At 45.9% G+C, this 27,400-nt stretch overlaps 1 protein-coding gene across 3 annotated transcripts in view; it reads left to right on the forward strand.

Annotated features, from left to right (window-relative positions):
• The window catches only part of nsd2 (nuclear receptor binding SET domain protein 2), a 51,936-nt gene continuing 24,536 nt past the window's right edge, over positions 1 to 27,400 (forward strand). The window contains exons 1-12 of one of the 3 annotated variants that reach the window (XM_064953100.1): positions 1 to 138; positions 4,277 to 4,940; positions 5,183 to 5,465; positions 5,560 to 5,726; positions 9,830 to 10,210; positions 10,367 to 10,514; positions 19,197 to 19,540; positions 19,640 to 19,954; positions 20,268 to 20,394; positions 21,794 to 21,982; positions 23,497 to 23,676; positions 23,791 to 23,947. In XM_064953100.1, coding sequence (XP_064809172.1) covers positions 4,296 to 4,940; positions 5,183 to 5,465; positions 5,560 to 5,726; positions 9,830 to 10,210; positions 10,367 to 10,514; positions 19,197 to 19,540; positions 19,640 to 19,954; positions 20,268 to 20,394; positions 21,794 to 21,982; positions 23,497 to 23,676; positions 23,791 to 23,947 — 2,936 coding nt within the window. In that variant the 5' untranslated portion in view covers positions 1 to 138; positions 4,277 to 4,295. Of the gene's footprint in view, positions 139 to 4,276; positions 4,941 to 5,182; positions 5,466 to 5,559; positions 5,727 to 9,829; positions 10,211 to 10,366; positions 10,515 to 19,196; positions 19,541 to 19,639; positions 19,955 to 20,267; positions 20,395 to 21,793; positions 21,983 to 23,496; positions 23,948 to 27,400 lie in introns of all 3 variants that reach the window. The other 2 variants (XM_064953098.1, XM_064953099.1) reach the window with 2 other exon arrangements.

The following is a 27,400-nucleotide window of genomic DNA, read 5'->3' on the forward strand; positions in this document are numbered from 1 at the left end:
GGAAGTGAGTATTTTTCGCGCTGATTGGGACTCGAACTGAGTTTCCCCGCAAAGCTTTAAATTGAACGGAGTCGGCGTTTTCAAGATGATTCAAACTGACTATTTTCCAATTTGATAACTATTCGAGAAATTCAGCAGGTAATTTAACCAATTACTATGCGTATGAGAGGAGAACGCAACTGTGGTCATCTTTCAATAAACGTGTCTGTAATTTAGCATGTCATGGGCACGTAGCTAGCTAACGTTAGCTGAATGTCAATCACTAATCTCGCGAACTTGAACTCAGAAACTAGCTAGTGTCACTGAGCGCCGGTTAATTCCGATCGTTTTCTGATTCGTTTCACTAGCTATGTGAAGTAACAGAACATTGTCATTCTATATCTGTCATGGTTTAGTTGATTTAGCCAATAGCCAGGGACCCTAACTACATAGCTAGCTACGTTAGCTAGCTGTAACTCACGCCAGTTTTTAGTTGTCGCGTCACTATCTCAACATTTCTAATATTTTACCAGAGTGAGAATGTGGCGTCTGATGTGCTTAGTAATGCCTACTACTACTGCTGTTGAAGTCTGTTAACTAGCTAGGCTTTCTCAAGTTTCCGCGGCTTTTCTCGGTGGATGATGCTGGCAGTTAGCGGTGGCTAATCAGTGAGTTATAACCATCTGGACCTTGTCTCAACTGATCATTAATTATTGGGACATGGCAGTAGCAAGCGAGCCAACCAGAGTGCTTAGACAAATGTGTTTATAACTAACCCTCTCATTGTTCTGTGGCTTAGTGAGAACTTAACGTTTTCTCGTTGCTAGTTAACGTTAGCTGCTACATTTTCAATCATGTGCGGGCGCCCACTAAGGCGCTTATCAGATCAGTTTGCGTTGGTTGATAAGTTTGGTAGCTAGTCAGCAAGTTATCGAGTTAAGCTACTAATTTAAACTGTTCTTATTTGAATGTGGAGCCATGAGTTAACGATGTGGTTTAGCTCTTTTTTTTATCAGACTAATGTATCGTCTAGCTAGTAGTTTGCTGCGTCGCTGAAGTCGACAGCAGACTAGAATTCTGCCAGCAGCTCACACGATGACGTCACCTTTCGTATGGTAATGCTGAAACCTTCAAAATAAAAGGCCACGTTTCATGACATTGTAGTATGGATAACTCGTTGAAATTATATTGAATTTTAATCAATGGGCACTTTTATTGTGCCAAAGAGAATGCAGTAAGTCATTTGTGAAAACAAACAAATATGGTTTTAAAAATATCAGCGTTTCAATCGGTGACGTCACCCTTGGGCTGCAGTGGCTAAGGGTGACTGTTGTCTGTGCAGTGGGTCCCCGATTTGAGCCCAGAGGGACAGAAGCTATACTGTTACACCGGGGTAGGGCGTTATTGTAAATAAGATTTTGTTATTAACTGACTTGCCTAGTTCAATAAAGGTTACACATCACACTGACCAAAAATTTATTTTGTTGGCATTTACACATGTCCCCATTACCAGTAAAACATAATCAAAACCTATTAATTTCACTTGCTGTGGTGTTTCGTTGTTCAGTCTTTCATTCTCAACCAGGAGTTCATCATACATGTCAAGCAGTGAAGTTTCTGCTCTGTCTGTCCGTGGCCTCTTCCTCGGTGCTTCACTGTCACTGTGTCTGTTTCCATCTTGTCCAGCCATGTCTGTCCGTGGTCTCTCTTCCTCGGTGCCCACTGTCACTGTGTCTGTTTCCATCTTGTCCAGCCATGTCTGTCCGTGGTCTCTCTTCCTTGGTGCACACTGTCACTGTGTCTGTTTCCATCTTGTCCAGCCATGTCTGTCCGTGGTCTCTCTTCCTCGGTACACACTGTCACTGTGTCTGTTTCCATCTTGTCCAGCCATGTCTGTCCGTGGCCTCTTCCTCGGTACACACTGTCACTGTGTCTGTTTCCATCTTGTCCAGCCATGTCTGTCCGTGGTCTCTCTTCCTCGGTGCCCACTGTCACTGTGTCTGTTTCCATCTTGTCCAGCTGTGTATGTAACATTTCACGTAAAACCTGTTTCTTGTCTGCATCGAAGTAGCAGTCCTTGTACCTAGCATCGAGCATGGTGGCGACACGGTAAAGAGAGAATGCCACCGAATCGCTTGTTCACAGCCTGTTGGCAGTTTTGTTGAGCGTTTCAATGCCATGACAGAGGGTATCACGTCTGCTGCAAACACAGTTGATGAATGTTCGAATGGAGTTAGCTAGTGTTCATGTGCCATTGAAATGGCATCAGCGGTATGACAACCAGCACATTCATGAGCATGCAATACTATTTTCCTCAGTACGACTTCCTCGACGACCCACTGTGCTGTCAGACTCGGCATGCTCATGGGGCTGTTATCCCTGGTCCAAATGTCTGTCTTGAAGCTAATAGCAGTGATGCTATTACTGTTTAACTCCGGTAGGGCAACATCTGGTACACACACTTCGTTGTGTGTACCAGTGCTCGACCAGTCAGCGAAAGCCAACATCACCCACGACAGAACGGTTTATTGTCAAGGGCAATGAATTCCATTATTTTGTTGTTAATGGATTTCGCCTTTGAGTTGTCGCGCTGAAATGTTCTTACTCTTTCAAATGACTGCTGGACTTGTTGACTGCTCGATCCTCGCAGCAGACATTGGGCTATGTTAGGAAGGCTGTGTTATATAGGTATCAGCTTTGACATCTGTGTTGCACATCGGCGTTAAACTAGACATCGGGTCGATGTCGGCATTTTTAGCTAATATCGGCCGATTCCAATATCCCTAACTGGTATAAATAATACATATTTGTAATATTGTATGTCAAATTATCCATTCATATTTCCAAACACTTGTACTGCAGTAGAGTTGATCTGTATTTACAAAGTTGAATGCCTTTTCAGGAGTGCTCTTAATAAAATGTAAATCCTATCGTGCTGCAGGAAGAAGGGTAATCTAGAACAGCTGTAGTTGTGAATGTTTTCACCTGTTGATCAAGCTTGTTGCCAATTGTTTTGACTTTCTCGGTATTGTCATTCTGGAGTCTTTGTTTGAAAATTCCTATTTTGAGTCGATTAACAATGCCCCCTGGCTTTTCAAAATATTGTGATACTACACAGTGTATGAACCAAATAAAACAGGTTCATCAACATTTTAATATCGACAATGTGAAATCTTCTAGACCAGTGGTTCCCAACTTTTTCTGAACCGTGGAACACCTTGATGTAATTTACAATTCTGCGGCACACCTACAATTTATCCGTGTACTTATTGATAATGACCTTCATGTATTTATTGATCATCTATTTTCTCTAACAAATATTTTTTATTGCTTATCTTGGGCTCCAAGTGGTGCACTGCCTTATACCGCTGCATCTCATCGCAAGAGGCGTCACTATAGTACCTGGTTCGAATCCAGGCGGCGTAACAATTGGCCCAGCGTCGTCTGGATTTGGCCAGAGTAGGCTGTCATTGTAAATAAGAATTTGTTCATAACTGTCTTGTCTAGTTAAAAAGGATTTATTTGAAATATTTTCTTAGTTCCTTACCCATGATGGTTCATTTGTGTGTACACCTTTTAAGAGCGAATCTAAATCAGAAAAAAAAATGTAGCTCTGGTAAAATATGTTTTAGTTTTGAACAGTTTGGTCTACAGAGGAGTGGTTTTCTGTATTGTAAAGGTGCAACCATGGACACAAAGCCACTCTGTTTGTTTCTAGAGCAGAGGCTGTGGTATAGCTAAGACCAGAGCCATTTATTAAGAAATAAATTACTAAACCCTATCAGACTTAGTTGTACTAACTGTTTTTATAGTCAAAAGTGAAATGATACAAATGACTTTGCTGGTGATGCGCACCCCTCAGGTGATACATGTAACAACAGCCTGAGCACACTGGACTGGAACCAACTATACAGATGGAACCATGTGTAACCATTGAATGTGTTATCTGACCAACTCTAGTGCTCCCAAGTCAACTTTACATGTTTATAAGTGAGGGTTTAAAATTTTTTGTCAAGATTAGGAAAAGTTTTGCAGCACACCTGAGAGTTCCTCAAGCAGCACACCGGTTGGAACCATTGGTATAAATTCAGGCACACACCTGTGTGTATTTCCATTTCGCAGAGTAGATGTAAATATTATTTTGATAGTGTAGTTAATAGAACGACAACATTAAGTTAAATTTAATAATTAGACAGATCGAAACTGACTTTTAAAGTGGAAGTTTTTATTTAAGGTCCTTGTGCTTTGGACCAAAGGAGTAATTCATTATTTCTCTCCTTCCCCTCCTGTGCTGTAGCTGAGTGAGGTTGGATGGGATGGACAGTAAGGGACGGTCTGTGATGGACAGTACCAGTAAGGGGCGGTCTCTGCCCTCGATGCCAGAGGCCCTCAACCCAGTCAGCATGAATCAGCTGTCTGAACCCCTGGGGGGGAGGATGGGTCGGGGTGGGGGTGATCTGGGAGCGGACCCAGCCCTGCTGATGGACAAGTCAGCTGCCCAGTTGGCTGTGACACTCCAGGACAGTGTTCTAAACAACATGGCTGCCCATGGTCATAACCATAACAACCACAGGCATGAGAGGCTGAAGGACCTGACGTCCCTCATGCTGAACGGCGACCAGGACAAGCTGCCCAAGCTGTGCCACCCTGAGCCCCCCACCCTGAAGGGTGCTGAGGCCCCCCCCTCCCACCCCAGCCCCCAGAGGAAGGCCACCTCCCCCGAGATTAAACTGAAGATCACCAAGATGGTGTCCAAGGGGAAACCGCCACACTTCGAGCCGTGCTGTGGAGAGGGGCCCAACCTGCCTGCGGATACTGAGGGCCTCGTGGCTCTTGCCAGCAAGGAGGGGAGGAGAAAGAGAAGACCCATTAAACTCAAACACAGCTCTGCCTCTAACCCTGTTCCTGTGGAGGTGTCTGCTGCCAGTCAGCCAGAGGAGGACACTGCTGCCCCACAACAGGTGGGGGAGCTCCACTTCTCTAGTTCAATACAATGTTATTCTGTAGTAGACCATAAAAGAGAACATGAACTGTATCTTTATCTGCCTTAACAAACACTTTGGATTATAGAAAGTCTTCTTGTTGCTCTATCAAGATGAACAGTAGATCAACTTCATCTTACACTCCTTGTGAGTCCTTGTTTCTGAGAGTCCTGATTTCCAGCGTTGTTTTGGTTCTGACCGCGTGTTGTGGTTTCTCTCAGATCCAGCAGGCCAGTACTCTGGTGGAGGAGGAGGAGAGCCTGGAGGAGGAGGAGGAGGAGAGCCTGGAGGAGGAGGAGGAGAGCCTGGAGGAGGAGGAGGAGAGCCTGGAGGAGGAGGAGGAGAGCCTGGAGGAGGAGGAGGAGAGCCTGGAGGAGCAGTCTATCCCTGTCCATGCAGGGTTCTCCGTGGGTGATGTGGTGTGGACCAAGGTGCCAGGTTATCCCTGGTGGCCCTGCATGGTGTCCACTGATCCAGAACTCAACACACACCTCAAACACAAAGGTACTACACACCTCAAACACAATGCAGTGTTGTACTACAGACTCACACTGATCTTCCCGGTTCTGATATGGTTTTGCTCCTTTTATTTCCTCAGCAATTAACAGCCGGACAGCTGGAGTCATGTACCACGTCCAGTATTTTGGAGACACCCTGGAGAGACGCTACATCTTTGAGAAGAACATGGTGTCATTCAGGGGGGAGGAGCAATATGTCGAGCTCTGCCATGGTGACAAACCTGCCTCCCGGGTCGTCCACAGGAAGGTCAGATGTGATTTATTTGGATCCCCATTAGTAAACACCAATGGGCACAGCCTGTCTCACTGGGGTCTCCATTAGTTAACACCAATGGGGACAGCTAGTCTCACTGGGATCTCCATTAGTCAACACCAATGGGGACAGCTAGACTCACTGGGGTCTCCATTAGTCCACACCAATGGGGACAGCTAGACTCACTGGGGTCTCCATTATTCAACACCAATGGGGACAGCTAGACTCACTGGGGTCTCCATTAGTCCACACCAATGGGGACAGCTAGACTCACTGGGGTCTCCATTAGTCCACACCAATGGGGACAGCTAGACTCACTGGGGTCTCCATTAGTCCACACCAATGGGGACAGCTAGACTCACTGGGGTCTCCATTAGTCCACACCAATGGGGACAGCTAGACTCACTGGGGTCTCCATTAGTCCACACCAATGGGGACAGCTAGACTCACTGGGGTCTCCATTAGTCCACACCAATGGGGACAGCTAGACTCACTGGGGTCTGACACATAACGAAAAATACATTACAGACAAAAGACTTTACCATTTCCATTTAAAAACAGGACCATGTAGTGTGCGTGTGCATCTATCAGTTCCACATACATGTCAGTTCATACACACACAAGTAGGTCACATGGGGGAGAGGCGTTGTGCCTTGAGGTGTTTGTCTTTTGAAACCAGGTTTGCTGTTCACCTGCGCCATATAAGATGGGATTTCCATGCACTCATGGCTCTGTATAGTACTGTACGTTTCCTTAAATTTGTTCTGGATCCGGGACTGAAAAGGCCCATGGTGGCATGTCTGGTGGGGTCAGTGCTGTGTGTAAGTTGACTATGCAAACAATTTGGTATTTCCAACATAATGTTTCTTATAAAAACAAGAAGTGACATGATCAGTATTTCCTCAACTCTTAGCCAAGACAGACTTACATGCATAGTATTAATATCATCCCTCTGATTACAATGAAGAGCAAGACGTGCCGCTCTGTTCTGGGCCAGCTGCAGCTTAACTAGGTCTTTCCTTCAGAACTGGACCACACGACTAGACAATAATCAAGATGAGATAAAACTAGAGACTGCAGGACTTTGGAGTGTGGTGTCAATAAAAGCAGAGCATCTCTTTATTACGGCCAGACCACTTCCCATATTTACAACCATTCAATCTATATGTTTTGACCATGACAGTTTACAATCTAAGGCAACACCGAGTAATTTAGTGTCCTCAGCTTGTTCAACAGCCACAGAATTCATGACCAGATTCAGCTGAGGTCTAGAACTTAGGGAACGATTTCTACCAAATATATTGCTGTTAGTTTTAGATGTTCAGGACCAGTTTATTACTGGCCACCCATTCCAAAACAGACTGCAACTCTTTGTTACGGGTTTCAGTGACTTCATCAGCTGTGGTTGCTGATGCGTATATGGTTGAATCATCAGCATACATGGACACACATGCTTTGTTTAATGCCAGTGGCAGGTCATTGGTAAAAATAGAAAAGAGTAGAGGGCCTAGAGAGCTGCTCTGCGGTGCACCACGCATTACATGTTTGACATTAGAAAAGCTTCCATTAAAGAAAAGCCTCTTTCTATTAGATCGATTGCCATATCGTGGATTCAGAGCTGAGGTTGAAAAGCCACAACACATGTTTTTTCAACAACAGTTTATGGTCAATAATATCAAAGGCTGCACTGAAATCTAACAGTACAGTTCCCACCATCTTCTTCTTATCAATTTCTTTCAACCAATCAGTCATTTCTGTCAGTTCAGTACATGTTGAGTGCCATTCTCTAGAAGCATGCTGAACGTCTGTTGTTAATTTGTTTACAGAGAAATAGCATTATATTTGATAAAACACTATTTCTTTCCCAACAGTTAGCTAAGAGTTGACAGCAAGCTGATTGGTCTGCTGTTAGAACCAGTAAAGGCTGCTTTACCACACATGGGTAGCGGAATGACTTTGGCTTCCCTCCACGCCTGAGTGCAAAGTTTTCCAAATTAAATTTTTTTAAATATTTTTTTCCCTTATCTACGTAAGTATTCAGACCCTTTGCTATGAGACTCGAAATTGAGCTCAGGTGCATCCTGATTCCATTGGTCATCCTTGAGATGTTTCTACAACTTGTTTGGAGTCCACCTGTGGTAAATTCAATTGATTGGACATGATTTGGGAAGGCACACACCTGTCTATATAATGTTCCACAGTTGACAGTGCATGTCCGAGCAAAAACCAAGCCATGAAGGCCTCCCGAGTGGTCCAGGCTCTGTCGCAGCTGGCCTCAAACGGGAGACCCATGGCGCGGCGCACAATTGGCCCAATGTCGTCGTTAGGGGAGGGTTTGGCCGGCAGTGATGTTCTTGTCCCATCGCACGCTAGCGACTCCTGTGGCGGGCCGGGTGCAATGCACGCTGACACGGTCGCCAGGTGTTAGGTGTTTCCTCCCACACATTGGTGCGTCTGGCTTCGGGGTTAAGTGGGCATTGTGTCAAGAAGCAGTGCGGCTTGGTTGGGTTGTGTTTCGGGGGACGCACGGCTCTCAAACTTATCGTTCTTTAGTCGTCCGTATGGGAATTGGAGCGATGAGACAAGACTGGAACTAACAATTGGATACCACGGATTTGGGGAGAAAAAGGGGTAAACACAGTGAAGAAGTTTGGAACCACCAAGACTTCCTGGAGCTGGCCGCCCGGCCAAACTGGACAATCGGGGGAGAAGGGCCTTGTTCAGGGAGGTGACCAACAACCCGATGGTCTCTCTGACAGAGATCTAGAGTTCCTCTGTGGAGATGGAAGAACATTCAAAAGGACAACCATCTCTGCAGCCCTCGACCAATCAGGTCTTTATGTTAGTGGCCAGACAGAAGTCTCTTCTCAGTAAAAGGCACATGACGGCACAGCCAGAAAAGGACTGGCCACCCCACATAGCCTGGTTCCTCTCTAGGTTTCTTCCTAGGTTTTGGCCTTTCTAGGGAGTTTTTCCTAACCACCGTGCTTCTACACCTGCATTGCTTGCTGTTTGGGGTTTTAGGCTGGGTTTCTGTACAGCACTTTGAGATATCAGCTGATGTACGAAGGGCTATATAAATAAATTTGATTTGATGACAGCCTGCTTGGAGTTTGCCAAAAGGCACCTAAAGGACTCAGACCATGAGAAACAAGATTCTCTAGGTTGATGAAACTAAGATTTAATTATTTGGCCTGAATGCCAAGCGTCACTTCTGGAGGAAACCTGGCACCATCCTTACCGCGAAGCATGGTGCAGGCAGCATCATGCTGTGGGGATGTTTTTCAGCGGCAGGGACTGGGAGACTAGTCAGGATCGAGGGAAAGATGAACAGAGTAAATTACAGAGAGATCCTTTTATGTAGTCCTGAGCAGGTTATCAGACCGGGGCGCAGGTTCACCTTCCAACAGGACAACAACTCTACACACACATCCGGGACAAGTCTCTGAATGTTCTTGAGTGGCCCAGCCCCTAACCCAGAGCCCGGACTTATGGACAATTCCATCGACCTCATGGCTTGTATTTTGCTCTGACATGCACTGTCAACTGTGGGACCTTTATATAGACAGGTGTGTGGCTTTCTAAATGTCCCATCCATTGAATTTACCACAGGTGGACTCCAATCAAGTCATAGAAGCATCTCAAGGATGACCAATGGAAACAGGAAGCACCTGAGCTCAATATTGAGTCGCATAGCAAAGGGAATACTTATGTAAATAAGGTATTTCTGTTTTATTTTTAATACATTTGCTAACATTTCTAAAAACCTGTTTTTGCGTTGTCATTTTGTGGTATTGTGTGTAGATTTCTGCTGGAAAACATGTATTTAATCCATGTTAGTATAAGGCTGTAACTAGATGTGGGAAAAGTCAAGGGGGCAATTCTTTCTGATGGTAATACATTTGCTTGATAACGAGGTAGAACACTTGATTCTTATGATACAGGTGTTTGGAACATTGCGCTAAAACATTAATTCAAATTATTTAGATATTTTGTCCAGCCCTAACATTATTAACTATCTTCCACTAGTAATTCTGAGCTCTACTGTCAATCTGAGCTCTACTGTCAATCTGAGCTCTACTGTCCTCTATCCCCAGAGTACCATTCCGTCCGTTCCTCGTAAGCTCCATGCCCAGTGGGTGGTGGGCATCACTGAGGCCAAGGAGGCTGCTAGCCTGGCCCTGGAGGAACGCCTGGTCAAGTACACCTTTACCCACGATAGTGGCGGACCACACCTCAACCCCCGCGTGCTGGCTAAGCTTTACCCTGCTGAGCCTGGCCAATATCCTGTACCATCCAGGCGGAGCCCCCTGCCCCCCAGCCCTGCCAGCCCCCAGGCAGACAGCAGCACTTCCCTGGGGAAGAAGAGAGGAGGCCCCAGAAAAACAGATGGGAAACGGAAGCAGACTACTTTTACACAGAAAAAGAAAGCTAACATGGTGGTCTCCCCTAAAGGACCAACACAGATGCCGTTTCAGGTCTGGAATAACTGGCATATACTGCTTCTTACCTCAATGTTTATGGTCTATGTAGTATGTTATTTACAGACCAATGTATTGACAGGTATAAAATGGTGTTTTCTGGTGTTTCTGCTGATCTTTGTTGTCCTAAGTTTTGAAGTAACGTGTTTGTAGGATGGCCTCTCCACCACCTCAGAGACTGAACTACTTGAATCTCAGAGCCAGAAGAGGTCCACACTGAGAACTGAGAGGAAGAGATCCAAAGTGGTTATTGTGACTACAGACATTCCAGAAACCCTGTCACCTGCACCCACAGCGATAGGTAAGTTAGGGTCATATCAACATGTCCTCTGTTTCTCTGTGGTCAGTTTATAGGTATTATTTAGCTTATTGAAACTAGAGTTGTCAGCAAATGTGTGTGTTCTTCCTCTAGCTAAGAAGGTTCCAATACTAAAACACTTCCTATTTTTTGTTGTTCAGGTTTTGTCATTCTTTTGTTTACATCTGTTTGGTGTGTAATAAATATTTCAGATTTTATTTTTTATCTTTTCCTGTGAAGCACATTGCGTTGCATTCCATGTCTGAAATGTGCTGTTTATATAAACATTTATTTGATTAAAGAACAGCTAAAGGAAGATCCCAAAGGTGGGCTGTTGTTGATATAAACTCGGTCCATTATTTCCATAGGGCCTTTTGTTGGGTTCTCAACAAACAGAGTAAAAACTCAAACGGATGACTAGGAAAAGCTCAAACCACGTTGATTCACCCACTGGGTCAAACAGCTTTAAAGACAGACATGTTTACACATGCACATATCTTTATACCCTCCTACTAGGAGGAGTCAACTCCATGCACATCTAGACAGGCAATATATCTCTGCTAGTCAGGAACTTAATTGGTTCCTCTCACTGGTGTTGTCATGGCCCCACCTCCTGCTAGAACCTTTGGGTGTGGAAGTATATGTGTATGTCATAGGACTGTTCCTTCAAACTTCATCTCACCTGACCTCGGGACGAATTCGTCACTCCTCCCTAATCCACAGCTGTCCTACCTTATCAGTGACTGAAACCAGACTGTTGCCTTTGCCTCTCTCAGGAGCTATGAGATCTAACAATAACATGTTTTGGCAAATGGGTCTTCCAAATGGACAATGGCAAAATGGCTTAAGGACAACAAAGTCAAGGTATTGGAGTGGCCATCACAAAGCCCTGATCTCAATCTTATAGAAAATGTGTGGGCAGAACTGAAAAAGCGTTTGCGAGCAAGGAGGCCTACAAACCTGACTCAGTTACACCAGCTCTGTCAGGAGGAATGGGCCATAATTATCCCAACTTATTGTGGAAAGCTTGTGGAAGGCTACCTGAAACATTCTGACCTACTGGGAATGTGATGAGAAAAATGAAAGCTGAAATAAATCATTCTCTCTACTATTATTCTGACATTTCACATTCTTAAAATAAAGTGGTGATCCTATCTGACCTAATACAGGGAATTTTTACTAAGATTAAATATCAGGAATTGTGGAAAAACTGAGTTTAAATGTATTTGGCTAAGGTGTATGTAAACTTCCGACTTCAACTGTATGTATGTATTACATGACAATTACAACAATACTGAGTGAACAATGAACACTTATTTTAACTTAATATAATATAATTAATAATATAAAATAATATAATATATAATACATCAATAAAATCAATTTAGCCTCAAATAAATAATGAAACATGTTCAATTTGGTTTAAATAATGAAAAAACAAAGCGTTGAAGAAGAAAGTAAAAGTGCAATATGTGCCATGTAAGAAAGCTAACGTTTCAGTTCCTTGCTCAGAACATGAGAACATATGAAAGCTGGTGGTTCCTTTTAACATGAGATTTCAATATTCCCAGGTAAGAAGTTTTAGGTTTTAGTTATTATAGGACTACAGGCTAGTTAGGTTAACTAACAGAACAAGCTAGTTAACTACACATGGTTGATGAAATTACTAGGTTAACTCGTGAATATGTGAAGGTTGATGGTTTTTTATAAGATAAGTTTAATGCTAGCTAGCAACTTACCTTGGCTTCTTGCAGCCACAAGGTCTGTTTGATGCTGCACTCGCGTAACAGGTGGTCAGCCTGCCACGCTGTCTCCTCGTGGATTGCAATGTGATCGGCATCCAGAAAAGCAGATTACCGATTGTTATGAAAACTTGAAATCTACCCTAATTAATCGGCCATGCTGATTAATCAGTCAACCTCTACTCTGGTGGCATGTCTTGTGAGGTATGTATGGGTGTCCGAGCTGTGTGCTAGTAATTTTGGTGCATATCGGTACATTCAGCTTGTCAACACTTCTTACAAAAACAAGTAGTGATGATGTCAATATCTCTTCCACTTTGAGCCATGAGAGATTGATATTCACATCATTAATGCTAGCTCCCTGTATACTTTTATTAAGGGCCAGCTGTGCTGCCCTGTTCTGAGCCAACTGCAATTTTCCTAAGTCCCTCTTTATGGCACCTGACCACACGACTGAACAGTAGTCAAGGTGCGTCAAAACCAGGGCCTGTAGGACCTACCTTGTGTATAGTGTTGATAAGAAGGTAGAAACTAGGGCCTAGTACCTGCCTTGTTAATAATGCTGTTAATTAAGAAGGTAGAAACTAGGGCCTAGTACCTGCCTTGTTAATAATGCTGTTAATTAAGAAGGTAGAAACTAGGGCCTAGTACCTGCCTTGTTAATAATGCTGTTAATTAAGAAGGTAGAAACTAGGGCCTAGTACCTGCCTTGTTAATAATGCTGTTAATTAAGAAGGTAGAAACTAGGGCCTAGTACCTGCCTTGTTAATAATGCTGTTAATTAAGAAGGTAGAAACTAGGGCCTAGTACCTGCCTTGTTAATAATGCTGTTAATTAAGAAGGTAGAAACTAGGGCCTAGTACCTGCCTTGTTAATAATGCTGTTAATTAAGAAGGTAGAAACTAGGGCCTAGTACCTGCCTTGTTAATAATGCTGTTAATTAAGAAGGTAGAAACTAGGGCCTAGTACCTGCCTTGTTAATAATGCTGTTAATTAAGAAGGTAGAAACTAGGGCCTAGTACCTGCCTTGTTAATAATGCTGTTAATTAAGAAGGTAGAAACTAGGGCCTAGTACCTGCCTTGTTAATAATGCTGTTAATTAAGAAGGTAGAAACTAGGGCCTAGTACCTGCCTTGTTAATAATGCTGTTAATTAAGAAGGTAGAAACTAGGGCCTAGTACCTGCCTTGTTAATAATGCTGTTAATTAAGAAGGTAGAAACTAGGGCCTAGTACCTGCCTTGTTAATAATGCTGTTAATTAAGAAGGTAGAAACTAGGGCCTAGTACCTGCCTTGTTAATAATGCTGTTAATTAAGAAGGTAGAAACTAGGGCCTAGTACCTGCCCTGTTTATAATGCTGTTAAGAAGGTAGAAACTAGGCCCTGAACATTTGAACATCTTGGCCATGTTCTGTTATAATCTCCACCCGGCACTGCCAGAAGAGGACTGACCACCCCACAGCCTGGTTCCTCTCTAGGTTTCTTCCTAGGTTTTGGCCTTTCTAGGGAGTTTTTCCTAGCCACCATGCTTCTACACCTGCATTGCTTGCTGTTTGGGGTTTTAGGCTGCGTTTCTGTACAGCACTTTGAGATACCAGCTGATGTACGAAGGGCTATGTAAATAAATTTGATTTGATTTGAGTACCTGCCATGTTTATAATGCTGTTAAGAAGGCAGAGCAGCGCTTTATTATGGACAGACTTCTCCCCATCTTAGCTACGGTTGTATCAATATGTTTAGACAATGACCGTTTAAATTCCAGGGTTACTTCAAGAAATTAATTTACCTCAACTTGTTAAATTTCAACATTATTCATTACCGGATGTAGTTGAGGTTTAGGGTTTAGTGAATGATTTGTCCCAAATACAATGCTTTTAGATGTGGGAATCATCAGTCATTTGTGTAAGTGCTGTGCTTGTTGAATGTCCTTCCCGTGTGCTGACATTCTGTTGGCAATTTGTTTACTGTAAAATAGCATTGTATCTGGTCAAACACCATTTATTTCCAGAAGTTTACTAAGGGTTGGTAACAGGCTGATGGGTCGGCTATTTGAGCCAGTAAAGGGGGCTTTACTATTCTCAGGTAGCGGAATTTTTATTTATTTTATTTAACCAGGTAGGCCAGTTGAGAACAAGTTCTCATTTACAACTGCGACCTGGCCAAGATAAAGCAAAGCAGTGCGACAAAAACAACAGAGTTACACATGGAATAAACAAACGTACAGCCAATAACACAATAGAAGATCTGTATACAGTGTGTGCAAATAGAGTAAGGAGGTAAGGCAATAAATAGGCCATAGTGACAAAGTAATTACAATTCAGAAATTAACACTGGAGTGATAGATGAGCAGATGAGGATGTGCAAGAATAAATACTGGTGGGCAAAAGAGCAGAAAAAAATCAAACACAAATATAGGGATGAGGTGGGTAGTTGGTTGGAGGGCTATTTACAGATGGGCTGTGTACAGCTGCAGCCATCGGTAAGCTGATCTGACGTCTGATGATTGAAGTTAGTGAGGGAGATATGTCTCCAACTTCAGTGATTTTTGAAATTCGTATAAGTCATTGGCAGTAGAGAACTGGAAGGAAAGGCAGCCAAAGTGGGTGTTGGCTTTGGGGATGACCAGTGAAATATACCTGCTGGAGCGCGTGCTACGGGTGGGTGTTGTTATGTTGACCAATGAGCTGAGATAAGGCGGAGCTTTACCTAGCAAAGACTTATAGATGACCTGGAGCCAGTGGGTCTGGCGACGAATATGTAGCGAGGGCCAGCCGACGAGAGCATACATGTCGCAGTGGTGGGTAGTGTATGGGGCTTTGGTGACAAAACGGATGGCACTGTGATAGACTGCATCCAATTGGCTGAGTAGAATGTTGGAGACTATTGTAAATGACGAAGTCGAGGATCGACAGGATAGTCAGCTTTACGAGGGTATGTTTGGCAGCATGAGTGAAGGAGGCTTTGTTGTGAAATAGGAAGCCGATTCTAGATTTAATTTTGGATTGGAGATGCTTAATGTGAGTCTGGAAGGAGAGTTTACAGTCTAACCAGGCGCCTAGGTATTTGTCCACATACTCTAAGTGAGAACCGTCCAGAGTGGTGATGCAAAGACTTATATATGACCTGGACTTTTTCTTCCCTCCAAGCCTGAGGGCTTAACAAGTTGAGGTGATACTTTCCAGTAGTCTTAAATTGAAGATGTGGCATATCGTCCACTATTATCCTCATGATTTTTCCATCCAGATTGTCAGACCCCATTGGCTTAGTATTGTGGCGTAACTTCAATGTTGTTGATCCATCCTCAGTTTTCTCCCTATCACATCCATTCAACTGTAACTCTGAAATCCCTCATCCTTTTCCTTTCTCTCCGGCAACGGAGTTAGGAAGGACGCCTGTATCTTTGTATTGACTGGGTTTGTTGATACACCATCCATGTCCGCTGAGGTGCCCTTCTTTGCGAACCTTTGGAAAACCACCCAGGTCTTTGTGGTTGAATCTGTGCTTAAAATGTGTAGCTCGACTGAGGGACCTTACAATTATCTGTATGTGTGGGGTACAGAGATGAGGTAGTCATTAAAAAAAAAAAAAAAAATCATGTTAAACACTATTATTGCACGCCGAGTAAGTCCATTCAACTTTTATGTCGCTTGTTAAGCATACATCGATCGAGACCCTATCCTGGTCCGCACACGCCGCTAAGGCCCTATCCTGGTCCGCACACGCCGCTAAGGCCCTATCCTGGTCCGCACACGCCGCTAAGGCCCTATCCTGGTCCGCACACGCCGCTAAGGCCCTATCCTGGTCCGCACACGCCGCTAAGGCCCTATCCTGGTCCGCACACGCCGCTAAGGCCCTATCCTGGTCCGCACACGCCGCTAAGGCCCTATCCTGGTCCGCACACGCCGCTAAGGCCCTATCCTGGTCCGCACACGCCGCTAAGGCCCTATCCTGGTCCGCACACGCCGCTAAGGCCCTATCCTGGTCCGCACACGCCGCTAAGGCCCTATCCTGGTCTTTGGCACCAGCTCTATGCACACAAAAACAAAACACAAACACATTGATGCCACACACACACGCTCAGACATACACACTTTTACACTCTTGACATACGCTGCTGTGACTTGTTATATTATCTATCCTGATTGCCTGGTCACTTTTACCCCTACCTACATGTACATAAACTCAGAAAAAAAGAAACGTCCTCTCACTGTCAACTGCGTTTATTTTCAACAAACTTAACATGTGTAAATATTTGTATGAACATAAGATTCAAGAACTGAGACATAAACTGAACAAGTTCCACAGACATGTGACTAACAGAAATGGGATAATGTGTCCCTGATCAAAGAGGGGTCAAAATCAAAGTAACAGTCAGTATCTGGTGTGGCCACCAGCTGCATTAAATAATGCAGTGCATCTCCACCTCACGGTCTGCACCAGATCTGCCAGTTCTTGCTGTGAGATGTTACCCCACTCTTCCACCAAGGTTTCTGGACATTTCTGGGGTGAATGGCCCTAGTCCTCACCCTCTGATCCAACAGGTCCCAGACGTGCTCAATGGGATTGAGATCTGGGTTCTTAGCTGGCCATGACAGGATACTGATATTACTGTCTTGCAGGAAATCACCCACAGAACGAGCAGTATGGCTGGTGGCATTGTCATGCTGGAGGGTCATGTCAGGATGATCCTGCAGGAAGGATACCACATGAGGGAGGAGGATATCTTCCCTGTAATGCATAGCGATGAGATTGCCTGCAATGACAACAAGCTCAGTCCAATGATGCTGTGACATACTGCCCCAGACCATGATGGACTCTCCACCTCCAAATCGATCCCGCTCCAGAGTACAGGCCTCGGTGTAACGCTCATTCCTTCGACAATAAACACGAATCCGACCATCACCCCTGGTGAGACAAAACCACAACTCGTCAGTGAAGAGCACTTTTTGCCAGTCCTGTCTGGTCCAGCGACGGTGGGTTTGTGCCCATAGGCGATGTTGTTGCCTGTGATGTCTGGTGAGGACCTCTGTCCACAATAGGCTGAGAGTCTGAGCACTGATGGAGGGGTTGTGTGTTCCTGGTGTAACTCAGGCAGTTGTTGTTGCCATCCTGTTCCTGTCCCGCAGATGTGATGTACCGATCCTGGGTAGGTCTTGTTATGCGTGGTCTGCCACTGCTAGGACGATCAGCTGTCCATCCTGTCTCCCTGTAGCGCTGTCTTAGGCGTCTCACAGTACGGACATTGCAATTTATTGCCCAGGTCACATCTGCAGTCCTCATGCCTCCTTGCAGCATGCCCACGCAGATGAGCAGGGACCCTGGGCACCTTTCTTTTGGTGTTTTTCAGAGTTCGTAGAAAGGCCTCTTTAGTGTCCTAAGTTTTCATAACTGACTTTAATTGCCTAAGCTGTTAGTGTCTTAACGATCGTTCCACATGTGCATGTTCATTAATTGTTTATGGTTCATTGAACAAGCATGCGAAACAGTGTTTAAACCTTTTACAATGAAGATCTGTGAAGTTTTATTTGGATTTTTACAAATTATCTTTGAAAGACAGGTTCCTGAAAAAGGGACGTTTCTTTTTTAGCTGAGTTTATTACCTCAGCTACCTGGTAATCCTGACTATTGACTCTGTACCGGTACTCCTTCTATATAGTCTCATTATTGCTATTTTATTGTTACTATTTCCTTTTTTTATTTAGCTAATTTTCTTACTTTTCAACTCTGCTTTGTTGAAAAAGGGCTCGTCAGTAAGCATGTCACGGCTCGTCAGTAAGCATGTCACGGCTCGTCAGTAAAAGCATGTCACGGTAAGGTCTACTACTGATGTATTTGGAGCATGTGACACCATTTGATTTTGAAGTTGATGAAATATGGATTATGACTGAGGTCCTTAATATATCTTCTTAGTCTTTCTTCGACATGCAGTGCTGTAAATATCCTGGAGGGCAGGCAGCGTGCCCACATTGATGCGTTGGGCACCACCCTCTGAAGAGCCATGTGGTTGCTGTACCAGGCAGCGTGCCCACATTGATGCGTTGGGCACCACCCTCTGAAGAGCCATGTGGTTGCTGTACCAGGCAGCGATGCACCATTGAGAGCATTCTGTTGGGCACCACCCTCTGAAGAGCCATGTGGTTGCTCTACCAGGCAGCGATGCACCATTGAGAGCATTCTGTTGGGCACCACCCTCTGAAGAGCCATGTGGTTGCTGTACCAGGCAGCGATGCACCATTGAGAGCATTCTGTTGGGCACCACCCTCTGAAGAGCCATGTGGTTGCTGTACCAGGCAGCGATGCACCATTGAGAGCATTCTGTTGGGCTTTATCTGTAGAAGTTTATGGGGTCTTATGGGCCAATAGCAAATTTCTTCAGGAGTTGGGATATGCAAAAAACGTCTTTCCAATTCACGTGTGAAATAAGACAAATATAAGCACCCATCAAATGATTATTATTATTTGTAGTCAACTTCATTCTGAAGATGTCGGTGGTCGTTAACCATCTTGATTCTATGTTTAGCAGAGATCTGTGTATAAATGTGAAAAAGCATCATTGCTGTTTTCTTTGCTTTAATAAATAATGAGCTTTTTGAAGTGCAACTTAAGTAATGCTGGTTTTGGGAAACCCGCTCGGGGAGATTGAACGATGCTCCTACCAAAGTGCTAACGATGAATTTATCCCTAAATCAATTGCTGTTTCATAACCTCCTCCTAGGGGTGTGCCGACATGGCCGTACTCGTAATCGTATCTGTAAATTGGCAGTTGATAATCGGAGGATACTTGTGTTTGGGAAGAAGTGTTTTGATATGCTAAAGTATATGTTCGCACAATACCTCCCTGCGCGTTCTCGCTGCAAAAAAATGTAAATGTAGATACTCATTGTAGATACTCATTTTGTCTAACTACTTGGCACACCCCTATCATCTCCTGTCTCTGTTTGCAGGTAGGAAGGAACGTCAGAAGCAGCAGCCTGGTCAACAGCCCGGTAAACGAGCTCTAAAGGAGACCGAGGAGAAGGACCAACAGCCCAGTAAACGAGCTCTAAAGGAGACCGAGGAGAAGGACCAACAGCCCGGTAAACGAGCTCTAAAGGAGACCGAGGAGAAGGACCAACAGCCCGGTAAACGAGCTCTAAAGGAGACCGAGGAGAAGGACCAACAGCCCGGTAAACAAGCTCTAAAGGAGCCCGAGGAGAAGGACCAACAGCCCGGTAAACGAGCTCTAAAGGAGACCGAGGAGAAGGACCAACAACCCAAAAAGAAACCTAGAGTAGGTGACAAACAGAAGGTGAGTTAATAATTAGTGGCACTGTTTATTCCTGGTATGTTGCCTTTAGATGTCCCTGTGAGGATGAGTCTGATCTTCCTCTCCTAACTCGAACCCCAGGCTGTGGCAGCAGAGTCCTCCGCCCCCACGAAGAAGAGAAACAGAAAGAAAACGGAGACACATGTTAAAGGATTCACTCGGTCTGAATCACCAGAGAAAGAACCAGAGAAGATTAAGCCAATCAGGAAGAGGCAGGACTTGGCCATCCAATCAGCAGCTTCCCAGGCCAAGAAGAGGAAGCGAGCAGCAGCCAGTCCTGAGCCAGAGGGCTCTGGCAGTGAGGAGCGTCCAGAGTCCCCCAGTGACAGCATAGACCAGGCCAGCGGGGCCAAAAAGGCAAACGGAGGAGGCCCCAAGAAGGAATCTGTCTGTCAGGTGAGACTCTAGAATGTCTCCACTCATCTCCTGCGGCTGAGTTGGGGGGAGTTTCAATGGGACTGGGTTGGGGGGTTTCAATGGGGCTGGGTTGGGGGGTTTCAATGGGACTGGGTTGGGGGGAGTTTCAATGGGACTGGGTTGGGGGGGAGTTTCAATGGGGCTGGGTTGGGGGGGTTCAATGGGGCTGGGTTGGGGGGGTTCAATGGGGCTGGGTTGGGAGGGGTTCAATGGTGCTGGGTTGGGGGGAGTTTCAATGGGGCTGGGTTGGGAGGAGGGGTTTCAATGTGTTGCTGATGGTGTGTGTTTGTAGGTGTGTGAGCAGGCTGGAGAGGACGTGGTGCCATGTGAGGGTCAGTGCTGTGGGTCCTTTCACCTCTCCTGTCTAGGATCCACCCTGAAACCACAGGACAAGCTGCTCTGTCCAGACTGCACCTCAGGTAAGAGCAGGGTCATCCTGTCTGTAGCACCTCAGGTAAGAGCAGGGTCATGCTGTCTGTAGCACCTCAGGTAAGAGCAGGGTCATGCTGTCTGTAGCACCTCAGGTAAGATCAGGGTCATGCTGTCTGTAGCACCTCAGGTAAGAGCAGGGTCATGCTGTCTGTAGCAGCTCAGGTAATGACTAACCCATCTCTCCATCTCTCTCCAGTGTTCACCCTGACTCTGTCTCTCTCACCAGTGTTCACCCTGACTCCGTCTCTCTCTCCAGTGTTCACCCTGACTCCGTCTCTCTCTCCAGTGTTCACCCTGACTCCGTCTCTCTCCAGTGTTCACCCTGACTCTGTCTCTCTCCAGTGTTCACCCTGACTCCGTCTCTCTCCAGTGTTCACCCTGACTCCTCCGTCTCTCTCCAGTGTTCACCCTGACTCCTCCGTCTCTCTCCAGTGTTCACCCTGACTCCTCCGTCTCTCTCCAGTGTTCACCCTGACTCCTCCGTCTCTCTCCAGTGTTCACCCTGACTCCTCCGTCTCTCTCCAGTGTTCACCCTGACTCCGTCTCTCTCCAGTGTTCACCCTGACTCCTCCGTCTCTCTCCAGTGTTCACCCTGACTCCTCCGTCTCTCTCCAGTGTTCACCCTGACTCCTCCGTCTCTCTCCAGTGTTCACCCTGACTCCGTCTCTCTCCAGTGTTCACCCTCACTCCGTCTGTCTCCAGTGTTCACCCTCACTCCGTCTGTCTCCAGTGTTCACCCTGACTCCGTCTGTCTCCAGTGTTCACCCTGACTCCGTCTGTCTCCAGTGTTCACCCTGACTCCGTCTGTCTCCAGTGTTCACCCTGACTCCGTCTCTCTCCAGTGTTCACCCTGACTCCGTCTCTCTCCAGTGTTCACCCTGACTCCGTCTGTCTCCAGTGTTCACCCTGACTCCTCCGTCTCTCTCCAGTGTTCACCCTGACTCCTCTGTCTCTCTCCAGTGTTCACCCTGACTCCTCCGTCTCTCTCCAGTGTTCACCCTGACTCCTCCGTCTCTCTCCAGTGTTCACCCTGACTCCTCCGTCTCTCTCCAGTGTTCACCCTGACTCCTCCGTCTCTCTCCAGTGTTCACCCTGACTCCTCCGTCTCTCCAGTGTTCACCCTGACTCCTCCGTCTCTCTCCAGTGTTCACCCTGACTCCTCCGTCTCTCTCCAGTGTTCACCCTGACTCCTCCGTCTCTCTCCAGTGTTCACCCTGACTCCTCCGTCTCTCTCCAGTGTTCACCCTGACTCCTCCGTCTCTCTCCAGTGTTCACCCTGACTCCGTCTCTCTCCAGTGTTCACCCTGACTCCGTCTCTCTCTCCAGTGTTCACCCTGACTCCGTCTCTCTCTCCAGTGTTCACCCTGACTCCGTCTCTCTCTCCAGGGGTGCACCAGTGTTTCAGCTGTAAGCTGTCGGAGGGGGAGGTGCATCGCTGTAACGTGCTCCACTGTGGGATGTTCTACCATGACGCCTGCGTCCGCAACAATACCCTCACTGTGTTTGACAACAAGGGCTTCCACTGCCCGCTTCACACCTGCATCAGCTGCCACTCCAAACCCAAGGCTACCAAGGGTAAGAGTACCCTATATTTGCCCCCTAAACCCCAACTCCAAACCCAAGGCTACCCAGGGTGAGGCAGACTGGGACCCTAAACGCTAACCCTTCCCCTGAGTTTATTTATAAGTAGAAACTGGGTGGTTCAAGCCCTGAATGCTGATTGGCTGACAGCCGTGGTATATCAGACCGTATACCACGGGTATGACAAAACATTTATTTTTACTGCTCTAATAATATTGGTTACCAGTTTATAATAGCAATAATAATAGCAATAAGGCACCTCCGCGTTACGTCGTGCATAAGAACAGCCCTTAGCCGTGGTATTTTAGCCATCTACCACACCCCCTCGGGCCTTGTTGCTTAATGATACCACATGAACATTTGACTAGTTGTCTGAGGTTTGTCTCCCGGTGTATTATAGGTCAGGTGTGTTGTAGGTCAGGTGTGTTAATATAATGGTGTATTGTAGTTCAGGTGTGTTAATATAATGGTGTATTGTAGTTCAGGTGTGTTAATATAATGTTGTATTGTAGGTCAGGTGTGGTATTATCGGTCAGGTGTGTTAATATAATGGTGTATTGTAGTTCAGGTGTGTTAATATAATGGTGTATTGTAGTTCAGGTGTGTTAATATAATGTTGTATTGTAGGTCAGGTGTGGTATTATCGGTCAGGTGTGTTAATATAATGGTGTATTGTAGTTCAGGTGTGTTAATATAATGTTGTATTGTAGGTCAGGTGTGTTAATGTTGTATTGTAGGTCAGGTGTGGTATTATCGGTCAGGTTTTTATTTTTATTTATTTTTTATTTCACCTTTATTTAACCAGGTAGGCTAGTTGAGAACAAGTTCTCATTTACAACTGCGACCTGGCCAAGATAAAGCATAGCAGTGTGAACAGACAACACAGAGTTACACATGGAGTAAACAAGTAACAAGTCAATAACACAGTATAAAAAAAATAAAAAAAAGGGGAGTCTATATACAATGTGTGCAAAAGGCATGAGGAGGTAGGCGAATAATTACAATATTGCAGATTAACACTGGATTGATAAATGATCATGTACAGGTAGGGATATTGGTGTGCAAAAGAGCAGAAAAGTAAATAAATAAAAACTGTGGGGATGAGGTAGGTGAAAATGGGTGGGCTATTTACCAATAGATTATGTACAGCTGCAGCGATCGGTTAGCTGCTCAGATAGCTGATGTTTGAAGTTGGTGAGGGAGATAAAGGTCTCCAACTTCAGCGATTTTTGCAATTCGTTCCAGTCACAGGCAGCAGAGTACTGGAACGAAAGGCGGCCGAATGAGGTGTTGGCTTTAGGGATGATCAGTGAGATACACCTGCTGGAGCGCGTGCTACGGATGGGTGTTGCCATCGTGACCAGTGAACTGAGATAAGGCGGAGCTTTACCTAGCATGGCCTTGTATGTGTGTTAATATAATCGTGTATTGTAGGACAGGTGTGTTAATGTCGTGGTGTATTGTAGGTAAGCTGATGTCAGGTGTGTTAATATCGTGGTGTATTGTAGGTAAGCTGATGCGTTGCCTGCGCTGCCCGGTGGCGTACCATACAGGAGAGGTGTGTGTTGCAGCTGGCAGTGAGATGTTGACCCCCACCACCATCATCTGCACAAACCATTTCTCACCCAAGAAGGGCTACAGCCACCACTCGCATGTCAACGTCAGCTGGTGCTTCGTCTGCTCCAAAGGTCAGTATCTACTCCTCTGTAGAACGACAGTAATATTGAAGACTGCTGCTGGAGTCCAAGCAGGAGAACGTGTTGCCTTGTGCACTAGGTCAGATACTGTCTGTCATCCTGTAGGTGGTCAGCTCCTGTGCTGTGAGTCGTGTCCAGCAGCGTTCCATCCAGACTGTCTGAACATCGCCATGCCGGACGGCAGCTGGTTCTGTAACGACTGCCGGGCCGGAAAGAAACCCAAATATAGAGACATCATCTGGGTCAAACTGGGCAACTACAGGTCAGTACAGGGACATGGCCAACTACGGGTCAGTACAGGGACATGGCCAACGACGGGTCAGTACAGGGACATGGCCAACGACGGGTCAGTACAGGGACATGGCCAACGACGGGTCAGTACAGGGACATGGCCAACGACGGGTCAGTACAGGGACATGGCCAACGACGGGTCAGTACAGGGACATGGCCAACTACGGGTCAGTACAGGGACATGGCCAACTACGGGTCAGTACAGGGACATGGCCAACTACGGGTCAGTACAGTGACATGGCCAACTACGGGTCAGTACAGGGACATGGCCAACTATGGGTCAGTACAGGGACATGGCCAACTACGGGTCAGTACAGGGACATGGCCAACTATGGGTCAGTACAGGGACATGGCCAACTACGGGTCAGTACAGGGACATGGCCAACTACGGGTCAGTACAGGGACATGGCCAACTATGGGTCAGTACAGGGACATGGCCAACTACAGGTCAGTCGGCTACTGTTACAGCCAGGTTCTGGTGCTGACGGTATGTTTGTGGGATGGTTTCTCAGGCCAGGTTCTGGTGCTGACGGTATGTTTGTGGGATGGTTTCTCAGGCCAGGTTCTGGTGCTGACGGTATGTTTGTGGGATGGTTTCTCAGGCCAGGTTCTAGTGCTGACGGTATGTTTGTGGGATGGTTTCTCAGGCCAGGTTCTGGTGCTGACGGTATGTTTGTGGGATGGTTTCTCAGGCCAGGTTCTGGTGCTGACGGTATGTTTGTGGGATGGTTTCTCAGGCCAGGTTCTAGTGCTGACGGTATGTTTGTGGGATGGTTTCTCAGGCCAGGTTCTAGTGCTGACGGTATGTTTGTGTATGAGCTAGAACACCGTGGGAAGTAGGGATGCACCAATATGACATTTTTGGCTGATATCGATATCCAATATTTTCCTTGCCAAAAGAACCTGATACCGATAACCATAACCAATATTTACAATTTTAGCGGCCTTTTAAGCATTCTAGTGTAGTTAAATAGTTAAAACACACACACTAATCAAAATTGTATTTTTTTGGCATTTACACATGTCCCCATTACCAGTAAAATATCATCAAAACCTATTTCTTTCACTTGCCGTGTTGTGAAACACTTGTCGTGTTTCATTGTTTAGTCTTTCATTCTCAACCAGGACTTCATCATACATGTCAAGCAGTGAAGTTTCTGCTCTGTCTGTCCGTGGCCTCTTCCTCGGTGCCCACTGTCACTGTCTGTTTCCATCTTGTCCAGCCATGTCTGTCCGTGGTCTCTCTTCCTCGGTACACACTGTCACTGTCTGTTTCCATCTTGTCCAGCCATGTCTGTCCGTGGTCTCTCTTCCTCGGTGCCCACTGTCACTGTGTCTGTTTCCATCTTGTCCAGCCATGTCTGTCCGTGGCCTCTTCCTCGGTACACACTGTCACTGTGTCTGTTTCCATCTTGTCCAGCCATGTCTGTCCGTGGCCTCTTCCTCGGTACACACTGTCACTGTGTCTGTTTCCATCTTGTCCAGCCATGTCTGTCCGTGGTCTCTCTTCCTCGGTACACACTGTCACTGTGTCTGTTTCCATCTTGTCCAGCCATGTCTGTCCGTGGCCTCTTCCTCGGTACACACTGTCACTGTGTCTGTTTCCATCTTGTCCAGCCATGTCTGTCCGTGGCCTCTTCCTCGGTACACACTGTCACTGTGTCTGTTTCCATCTTGTCCAGCTGTGTACATTTCACGTAAAACCTGTTTCTTGTCTGCATCGAAGTAGCAGTCTTTGTACCTAGCATCGAGCATGGTGGCGACACGGTGAAGAGAGAATGCCACCGAATCGCTTGTTCACAGTAGAGTACCCCCCTCAACAAAAATGCCAACACAGGGTATCACGTCTGCTACGTAGGTGAGCTTTTTTCTCCAGTCAGTTGTTCGAATGGAGCTAGGAGTGTTCATATTTCCAAGTTTCAAACTTGTTCTCAAATGCCATTGAAATGACAGCAGTGGTATGACAAACACCGTTTTCTCCCCAATTTCGTGGAATCCAATTGCTAGTTCCATTCTTGTCTCATCGCTGCAACTCCCGTACTGACTCGGGAGAGGCGAATGTCGAGAGCCGTGCGTCCCCTGAAACACGACCCAACCAAGCTTCTTGACACAATGCCCACTTAACCCGGAAGCCAGCCGCACCAATGTGTCAGCTGGAAACCACGTCAGCGTGCACTGCGCCCGGCCCGCCACAGGAGTCGCTGGTGCGCGATGAGACAAGGACATCCCTACCGACCAAATCCCGGACGACGTTAGGCCAATTGTGCGTCGCCCCATGGACCTCCTGGTCGCGGCCGGTTACGACAGAGCCTGGGCGCGAACCCAGAGTCTCTGATGGCACAGCTGGCGCTGCAGTACAGCGCCCTTAACCACTGCGCCACCCGGGAGGCCTGACTGCTGGACTTGTTGACTGCTTGATCCACACAGCAGACATGGTGGGTTAGAATGCTGTGTAGCTCTGTATTTTTTGTTGTTGCCGTCATTACGTCATCTAAATCAAATCCAATTTTATTGGTCACATACACATGGTCAGCAGTTGTTATTGGTCACATGGTTAGCAGTTGTTATTGGTCACATACACATGGTCAGCAGTTGTTATTGGTCACATGGTTAGCAGTTGTTATTGGTCACATACACATAGTTAGCAGATGTTATTGGTCACATACACATGGTCAGCAGTTGTTATTGGTCACATGGTTAGCAGTTGTTATTGGTCCCATACACATGGTCAGCAGATGCTATTGGTCACATACACATGGTCAGCAGATGTTATTGGTCACATGGTTAGCAGATGGTATTGGTCACATGGTCAGCAGTTGTTATTGGTCACATACACATGGTCAGCAGTTGTTATTGGTCACATGGTTAGCAGTTGTTATTGGTCACATACACATGGTCAGCAGTTGTTATTGGTCACATACACATGGTTAGCAGATGTTATTGGTCACATATGGTCAGCAGTTGTTATTGGTCACATGGTTAGCAGTTGTTATTGGTCACATGGTTAGCAGTTGTTATTGGTCACATACACGTGGTCAGCAGTTGTTATTGGTCACATGGTTAGCAGTTGTTATTGGTCACATACACATGGTCAGCAGTTGTTATTGGTCACATGGTTAGCAGTTGTTATTGGTCACATGGTTAGCAGATGGTATTGGTCACATGGTTAGCAGTTGTTATTGGTCACATGGTTAGCAGATGGTATTGGTCACATGGTTAGCATATGTTATTGGTCACATACACATGGTCAGCAGTTGTTATTGGTCACATACACATGGTCAGCAGATGGTATTGGTCACATGGTTAGCGGATGTTATTGGTCACATACACATGGTCAGCAGATGGTATTGGTCACATGGTCAGCAGTTGTTATTGGTCACATGGTTAGCAGATGGTATTGGTCACATGGTTAGCAGATGTTATT

Source organism: Oncorhynchus masou, chromosome 32, assembly GCF_036934945.1.
Source record: "Oncorhynchus masou masou isolate Uvic2021 chromosome 32, UVic_Omas_1.1, whole genome shotgun sequence".
In the NCBI taxonomy this organism is placed as follows: Eukaryota; Metazoa; Chordata; class Actinopteri; order Salmoniformes; family Salmonidae; genus Oncorhynchus; species Oncorhynchus masou.